A 9,282-nucleotide genomic window follows, 5' to 3' on the forward strand; every position below is an offset into this window, starting at 1 on the left:
TAAACCATGGAAACTCTCAGGTACAGTTCTCTCCTCTAACACAGTAAGATTACTCTTTTTATCCTGATTAAAGGTGATATGCACCTTCAGCAAACTATCAAGTCAAGTATAAGCATCTGATGTTGAGAACAGATGTCAGCATGAAGAGTTACACAAGGAGTATTTTAACCAGATAATTCACCAGATAGAGGAAGATTCACAATTCTTTCTGTATCTGCATAAGCAAGTGAATAGCCAGTAGGAATCTAAATAATGACAAGCCAATTGAGAATCTAACTGAAACTCAAAGCAGCTTCACCACAATGCAGTTTTCATGACCTCCTGGCCACTTACAAAAGTGGGTTTTTCAGTATTTCTGTGAAGGTCTCTGTAGATTCCACAATAAAGAAATGTAATTTCTCTGTGACTGAGTGATTTCCAGTTAAAGTTACTTAATGGCTATGTTATTTATTTAATGTGTGTACTGCCAACTACCACTCCAAGCAGCTGTTTTTCAAGCTGCAAATATCCTGTCTAGTCTGCCTGCAGAACTACACCAAATAGAGTGAACCAGATAGGAAAACAGACTTCAAATAACACTGAAACTACTATTTTAACCCTTCAATTTTATTAAGAGAACCCAAACTGGGAAGAAAACAGATTACACACTGAAGTTCCAAAAACAGTGTCGCTTGATTTTCAACACCGAGAAAGTCAACACCATGTACTTTATAGAGAACTAAACACAGGACCTTGAAAACGCTGCTTAGCAGCTATTATAACAGCAGTTCAGCAGAGCTGTTATTTAAGAAATGAAAGGCATAACCTGAAGTGACCAGCAGGGGAAAATTAAAAAAAAAAAAAAGTTTCCCAATCTCCAGTTTTGAATGTGTAGAATTCATGAAGGATCCCTCAAATAGCAGAGACTATTTCTTTATAAAAATGATAAAATATAGGACTAAACCAGAATCATTTACAACAGTACATGAAGAGCCTGAAAGTATTTTTATAGCTTTATTTACATAGAGCCAATTCCAAACTGATAAGCTTACCTTCAAATCATGCGAGCATGTAAATTTGTTGAGTAAGGCAGTTTGGATTAGTTCCCATCTACTTCCAGCAGTTCTATCTCCATTCTTCAAAACAAAAGCCCAAAAATAAAGTCAGATGAAGTTATACAAATCAGAAAGCTATAGTTAGTAATAATTGTCTTCCTTGCTACGATATTTTATAAGAGTTACTTGATTTCTCTAAAAAAGATATGTTGAGTATCTGTACTTTTGTAACAGTTTCTTTCACATTTGTCAGCATCCCAAATAGTTTTATAAAAAAATATATATATATGTATATATATACACACACACACACATATGTACACACACCAGCCCAGAAAGGGTTTGGAAAAATAACTACTAGAAGAAAAAAAATATGTATCTTCCCCTTCTTCTTAAGTATCGCAACAAAGAATGTAGTGTTTTCAGACCACATATGTTCATCTACCAGGTGCTCCAACTTCACTGAGTTTGTCAACAGAGCACGTGTGAAAGCACAGCAAACTGAAAAGAAATCTACACATAAACAAGTTTTATTGCACAGCTGTAAGCATTTTATCTTACCTCATCCTCTACAGGATACAGATTTTGTTCTGAGCAGGGCATTTTAACGTGTTTGTTGTCCCACAAATCTTTGTAGTGAGTTGGAAACGGCTTAGGCACCTCTCCTTCCCTCAGAAGGTCTACCTACAACACACAAAGAAGAGGAAAGAAGCTCAGGCTCTACTTCTTCTATAGAAAGAAATAAAGAATAAACACAGACTGAGTTAAGAAAAAAACTCTGATCTACAACCCATCTCCTTTGGAATGGAGAAAGGTACAACAAGCAATGTGATGGGCATTCAGTTAGGAAAAAAACCAACAATCTCACCATTAAACCCACTGTAACATAAGCTACAGATCAAAGCATAAGGTGAATGCTCAAGGAGAAGGTTATGAAGAAGAATTTCACAGCTCCATTCAGACTGCAGGTAAAAACTAGAGGATCTTTAAGGTTCTCTCAAGTCTTACATTTGGTGAAAAGAATACAATCATCTGACTGCTTGATGTACATTAAAGGTTATATACAAATTTAGTTTTATGTCCAATCATCAGCTGAAGTATTCCTTATTCATGAATTTAAGAAGTACCTACACAGTTTCAAAAAATATTGTCAAAACAATTCCAAGTGTAATCATATCCATGTACAATAACAACATTTTTAGTCTTTAACACTGAAGTGGATAATAAATCATTACAGATACAGTAATATTGCAAGCTTCTTCCACAAAATATTAGAAATATAAAAAAAAACTTGGAAATACCATGTTTCTAAGGACCTGGTCTGCTACACAGCTCTCTAATAGCAATAATTTTTCTCATAACTCGCACTTAAATTTAATATGCTTTTCTTTTGTTTAGGATTCATCCATGACCTTACAGGCTCACGTTTTACAATTTGACTGCACATTACTCCAAAAGACTTAAGGCATGAGTCAGATTTGGTCTAAAATGCATTGATACAGTTGCATATGATTTTTTTCCCCCTTCTCTCCAGATTCTTGAACCCAAAACAGAATCACATGACAATCAAAATATAACACCAAATCATCTTAGTACAATTTGTACTTGCAAAGAAACTCTCAGTTTACAGCTCAGACAAGGAATTACACACTCTCGTGAAAAAAAAATTATATATATTTGTCCCTATCAGGCCAGAGCAGTAAAACTATAATCACATTTATTCTGGATGTTACTATCTTAGTTATGAGCATGAAAAAATTCAATTTTCAGGAAAGTCAGTTGCCCCAGTCTGCTGGAAAAGAATGGCAAAGAAAGATTTCCACAGTTTGCTAATGCTATGAGACTGATACAGCATTCCATACTTTGAACAGCCCAGTAAGAAATGTGATTTCAGGTAATACACTGAAGTTACCATACCCTGACAGTTACTGTATGATTGGCTGAGGGTCTCAGATGTGGAAGACGAGCCCCACACACAGGCATTCTCCTCATCTCTTCAATCGGCGTCCCAAACCACTTCTTATTAGTTGGAAGAGGTGGTGGCACATACTTAGGGATCTTCCTTCCTGCTCGCTGAGACTTGAATTCGCACTTATCTTTCCTGCTGTTCAAATAGAAACACGCTGAAAAATGTTATTTCCACTGAAAAACTTGGTAGGCAAATAGAAACACTTACACTTCAGGGTTACATTTATAACCAAGCCAGTTTATTTGCTAGCCTTTGCTGTGACCGTTCCTTGAAATCTGATTTTGTCTTGGCTGGTTGCTTGATGGGACAAACCAGATGTTTCTCAGCCAAAAGACAAAGTTCTCAGAGTAATATGCAAAAGAAGCTAAAAGCCTACACTTTGAGGTACTGTTTAAAGTTCTTAACTCCCCCTAGCAAGATTGCTCCACCCTTGGATAAAGATGTTGTCCAACCTGTTCATGTTGTCTACACACGCCAGCGCCCCAGGTGCGAGCAGAACCCCAGACCTTACAGACCACATGAATAGGGGCAACCACAGCAGCATGACACTTGGTACAGGCGTACCATGCCTATCTGAGAGCCAAAAAATAACTCTGACATGGCACTACTGATGACTTAGAGCTGTTCAATTCGCTATCGCTTCTTTCTCCCCAAGTTATGATTTCAGTCACTCCACTCTCTGCTGTAACCTGGTCTAACTCAAACAGAGGAAAACTTTAGCATTTGCTAACTGCTCTATTTAGCACTACAGACAATGCCACTATTTTGCAAGGCACAGGAGTCTACACCCTTCACATCTTGCTTAGGCTCAGAACATCTCTACAGCTGCATATACTACCCTCTAACTGTTCTGTAAAGCACTGAGGAGGATTCCCACCAATGCACACAGTGAAACCTTTCCATCAGTTTCCCATTTCAAACATGTGATTATTGCAACACACCACACACCTGCACTGACAAACACAGGCCTGCCTCATTCAGCCTCTGCTACTTTTATAGTAGCAGCAAATTTCAGTTAGCAAAAAGAATATTCACTAAGCTCACGTTTTAAGACTTATGGAAATGACAGACATTTTTTAGGCACATTTTTTACCTCATTTTCTAAGAACTGCTGGCTTTTCTTTTCCAAGTCCACTTAACTCACCAGATTTCTCAAATGCAAGCTCCCACCACCAGCCAGCTGCCCTCCATTGCCCTCAGGCTCATTCCCACAACAAGAATGCCTTGTGCTGCTCCTCGCATCCAGAAGGAGCTCCAGCAAAGATGTGCAAAATACCTTCTTGCCCTACTTTAGGAGACATTAGTCTACTGAGATAATTGCTTATGATGTCCTCTTGTTTCTACTTCCTCATTTGCCATTTATTCACTTTCCCAGCTCCCACTTGAATCTGAGCTCCCCAGGGCATAGATCATCTTACTGTCCTTACACAACATCCAGCATATAGTGCTGGGTCATGCTCAGGACTTGTATTTCTGTTAATGTAGCATCCAAACCTCTCCCCCAAATTATGAACAAAGACCTGCCAAAAAAAATTAGCACATCGCTGCAACTTCTTTCAAATAAATGGAATTTTTCTTGTTGGTGTCAGAGCATCAGTAGCATTGATGCTTCAATAAAACCGATCCAGTTATTTTGACAGCAAAGATAAACACTAAAGAAAAAAACAACAAAACATCAGCCTCCACAAATATTTTGAATGAAATAATAAATGCTAAAACTAAGCTTAGGAAAGCAATCCTGCACCACAATTTGTTTTCAAGCATCAATTCTCACAGTTTTAAGACGTTTCCCCAGTAAATAAAATCACCTTCATTCCTTTTCTTTAATTCCCAGTTTTAACAACTCTTAATATTTAAAAATATTGCACTAAGTAAAAATATCATTAAAAAGTACTCCTGTTAAAAACACGTTATTTCAAGCTTACATCAGAGCTACCTTCATGTCTTTACATGCATTTTGCAATGCTCTTTACACAGTTCAGACTCCAAAGTTTATCCTGGGAAAAAGAATTTTTAAGCGTGAACAAAACAGACGAGGCAGAAGGAACGCTACCTTTTCTCTTCCATTTTAGGTATCCTCATGAAATGAGAGGTGATTTTGGAGTCTTTCTTCACTCCTGGTTTTGCACCTTTGCTTTCCACTGATGGAGCAGGAGAGATCCTGGGTGGTTTTATATGCAGACCATCATCCTTGACAGAATTATCTATTCCCTCGAAGTCTTCACAACTCTTAGTAGAAAACTGTGATTTCCTTGACTCCAGCTCAGAATCCCCATATTGAATTCTGAAAGATTTGTTTATAGATTTGGCCATATGATTCTCCTCTCGCTCATCGAGAAGTGGACTCGTTTCCTCATCAGCCTCCGAGCCATGACAGCTGTTTTTGGAATTGTCCACATCCATGGGTGATTCTGGTTCGCTTTCTTTCTCAAAAGCAGGTGAATCCCCTGAACTACTTCGACATTTGCTCAATTTCTCAGGACCTCCAACACGGGATACGCAAGCATCGCAACCAGTATCTGAAAGTGGGCTTTCCGGAACTACATCCCCTTCTTCTTGTTCACCTGCATCAACAGAATTGCAGCTCTTCAGCTTCTGTGAGCTGCACAAAACCACCTGCCCATCTGTCTCAGTGTCTTTTGAAGAAAGTTTTGTATTTCCCGTTTTCAAAGACTGGCCAGACGACCGTTTCCTCTGAGTCCAAATATCACCAATTTCCTCACACTGTCTCTGAGCCTCTTTGCCAGTTCTGTGCATCTGATCGATGTTGGCATTTTTAAAGGCCTCTCCAGTCTGTTCTGCCTTCACAGGCACTCTGTCTGAGACCGGATCTCTGCCCTCAGCCTCCCAGTTACACATGCTGCCTGTCTGAGGCAAATTTACATGCTTTGTGCCAACTTCCCCAGATACTTCTGGATAATTTTGCTGGCAAATATTCTCTAGCTGTTTCACATCATGCTCACAAACGTTTTCTTTTTTAACAGAAGTCATCTTGGTACTTTCTTCAGTATTGTTATTAATTTTGCTTTGAAGGCTGCGGAAAAGAAGTAAAGCAATTTAATGCATTACCTCCAGAATATATTTCAGTACATAATTTTTTAAAAGGAATGATTGTAAGCAATGATTTCTACTAACCGCAAAACTTTAGGTTTTGCTCTGTCAGTAAGGCTGACAGAGAGCATATAAACCTACACTGTAAAGAAAATCTGAAGAAAAAAAAAATCCAAATTATTCACTTCCTCCTTAAGCATCCTCTTACCTTTGCCTTGAAAAGTGCTTTTGCTCACTGTCACTGTGAGCCTGTAACTGAGCCCTCTATATTTCTACATTCATCATTTTCACAAGTCTTCCTGGCTTTTCTTGATCATTTTAGCACTGCTACAGATTTCAACTTCCAATTATTTACAAACACCAATAGTAATATATTCACACCCTGATGACTGAAGAAGAGTGATAACTGATATTACTCTACATAAGATAGAATTAAAATCAAAAAGAGATGAACTACCTAGCAAACGTTGCTCCTAGCACACTACCCCATTGGGAAAACACCCTCACACTGTAGCATGTGCCAGGCAACACTGACACTTCCAAAACATCTTTGAGAACCCTGTAAATTCTGATCCAATTTACACCATAATACATATAATCACAGCCCAATGAGATGGACTCACATTGACTCTTTCCTATAAATTAACAGCTGTGAGCTGAATACAGAACTATCAGATGAAATCCTCAGCCATGACTGAGTTAGGTTAAGCCAGAATAAAAGGCAAAGCCATTGACTATGTATGTGGCCTGATAACTACAGCTGAATGACTGCCTCTGGAAGCAGCAGCCCCACTCTGCCTTATCCTGCTACATGTTCTCATCTTTTTCTTTACAAGAACAACCTCAACAGTGAGTTGGAAGCTAAGTCAGCAAAAAGGTTTACTACTCCTGGGAGAGTGGGAGGTTACTTAGCTTTCTGTAGCAAAACACTGTCAGGCACTTACACTGAGGAGATGTGCTACAAAAGCAAAAAAGCAGAAATAAGGTTGATTTTTTTCAGTAGACACCAATACAGGCAACCTGCACTCTCAGTTCTGCACAGGCCCACTCAAAGAACACAACTTTTGAATAACTCCGGTGAATGCTTTACCTTCTGGACTCAGTTGTCTTGGGTCCTTTATTCTCCAACCAAGTGGTAATTGTTCTCTGTTTACAAGCTGAAAAACCACAATGCACTACATCATTACATGAAGCATGATGACACTGCAACACGATTGCATGTGAACACTGGATAGTAATAGGACAAGGGGTTTTAAACTGAGCCAGGGGAGGTTTAGGTTAGATATCAGGAGGAAGCTTTTCACACAGAGGGTGATAAGGCACTGGAACAGGTTGCCCAAGGAGGTTGTGGATGCCCCATCCCTGCAGGCATTCAAGGCCAGGCTGGATGTGGCTCTGGTCTGCTGGTTGGTGACCCTGCACATAGCAGGGGGTTGGAACCAGATGGCCATTGTGGTCCTTTTCAACCCAGGCCATTCTATGATTCTATGAATATGACCAGATGAAGATAAAAGCACCACAAATAATTCTTCACTATTATCCCCGCCAAAGGAAGCACTCAGACACTATTAAAACTACACATGATGCAATATTCCATTTGTAACACAGTCAGCAGCTGCAGCTTTAGTAATAACCTTTGTAAATTCCAGACTTTTGTTTTTAATCTAGACCATACTTAAAAATCGCCTTGGAGTGGAAAAAAAACAATCACAGATCACAGAATAGCCAGGGTTGGAAGGGACCTCAAGGATCATGAATCTCCAACCCTCCCTGCAACATGCAGGACTACCAACTTCCCTATTTAGTACTAGACCAGGTTGCCCAGGACCCCATTCAATCTGGCCTGAACACCTCCAGGGACGGGGCATCCACAACCTCTCTGGGCAGCTGTTCCAGCACCTCACCACTCTCACAGTGAAGAACTTCCCCCTGACATCCAACCTAAATCTTCCCTCCCTCAACTTAAAACCATTTATTCAACCTGAACTTTAGAGTTGGCATTATCACCTTTAATTACAACCAGCAACACAGAGAGCCCTGAAAGGCTGCTGAATTTCAGAATGAAGTGAAATAACATAACTTCCAAATTAATCTGTGGAGAAGACATTCTAGAAGATCCAGCTGAGCACCTTACTTGTATGCCACATACTGAAAGAGACTTCACATCAAGACCGTGCACACTAGACATGACTAATGCTCAAAAAGAAAGCTGTTCTTTTTAACTCTATCCATAAACTATCCATGAAGATTACTAATGCTTATTCCCCTAAAGAGAAACCAAACGCACGGGATGATTTTGTCACACTCAGTGCCCCCCACATTGGTCCAGTGACAGTGATCACATCTCTGTGATGTTATGCTTCAGACAAGCTTGCACTAGGACAGACCATGAAATAATTACACAGAGGATCCAGGGGACTGGGAGGAAAAAAATACAATCTCAAAGCAGTTCTTTCACAACTGGAAAGACATTTTCATTCGGAGGACGTTTTCATTTTGCTTTTTGTTGTCATTTAAAGCCAATTCTCAGCAGTTGTCAGTGGCTGTGGTTCTCTTTCCTTCCCTTTGGCAGGTGAACTCATCTACCTCCTGCTTCTGACTGGCAGGGGGCTCAGCCACTGCTGCCAACGGGATCAGGAAAGCCTGCAGTTTCCTTATTGCAACAGTAGATATACAGAACTTTAAAAAAAAAATCACTACAAGAGGTTTAGCTACACTGACAAGCAGTCCGCAACGCAAAGCATCACCTCGCTGCCCGCGGAGGTGAAACACGAGTCATTGAGGCCATAGGCAACCGCAGCCGGGCAGCGATGGGCCCCGTGAGGCGGCGGGCTGCCGGGCCGGGGCCGCGTTCCGGCCGGTACGCACCTTTGTTCCCCACGGCGGTGACGGAGCCGCCCCCCCCGGGCCCCTCCGGGCAGCCGTCAGGAGGCGGCGGCCGCTGCTCTCCCCGTGCGCCGCCGCCGGGGCTGAGCCGGGCTCTCTTGCAGGGCTGGTCCCGCCCGCAGCCCGCGCTCATCCTCGGCGGGCACGCCTCCCTCCGCCCGCCCGGCCCGCCTCAGCCGCGCGGGCCCGCCAGCGGCCACCGAGGCCGGGCGGCGGCCGCCCTCCAGGGACGGCGTGACGACGCGGCGGCGCCGACTTCGCCCTCCCGCATCCTCCGGCCCGCGGCGCCGAGCCGCTCCCGTCGCGCCTCGCACCAAAATGGCCGCCCTGCCGCGCTCCGCT

General features: G+C 41.7%; 1 protein-coding gene across 3 annotated transcripts in view; it reads right to left on the minus strand.

Annotated features, from left to right (window-relative positions):
• PARG (poly(ADP-ribose) glycohydrolase) overlaps positions 1-9,255 on the minus strand; it is a 60,550-nt gene extending 51,295 nt beyond the window's left edge. The window contains exons 1-6 of one of the 3 annotated variants that reach the window (XM_031602479.2): positions 8,923-9,255; positions 7,145-7,211; positions 5,057-6,037; positions 2,952-3,135; positions 1,596-1,718; positions 1,032-1,115 (exon numbers count right to left, since the gene is read on the minus strand). In XM_031602479.2, coding sequence (XP_031458339.2) covers positions 1,032-1,115; positions 1,596-1,718; positions 2,952-3,135; positions 5,057-6,037; positions 7,145-7,211; positions 8,923-9,073 — 1,590 coding nt within the window. In that variant the 5' untranslated portion in view covers positions 9,074-9,255. Of the gene's footprint in view, positions 1-1,031; positions 1,116-1,595; positions 1,719-2,951; positions 3,139-5,056; positions 6,038-7,144; positions 7,212-8,922 lie in introns of all 3 variants that reach the window. The other 2 variants (XM_031602478.2, XM_090144777.1) reach the window with 2 other exon arrangements.
• Positions 9,256-9,282: the final 27 nt, after the last annotated feature.

This window comes from Phasianus colchicus, chromosome 8 (genome assembly GCF_987193195.1).
Source record: "Phasianus colchicus chromosome 8, bPhaCol1.hap1.1, whole genome shotgun sequence".
Classification (NCBI taxonomy): domain Eukaryota; kingdom Metazoa; phylum Chordata; class Aves; order Galliformes; family Phasianidae; genus Phasianus; species Phasianus colchicus.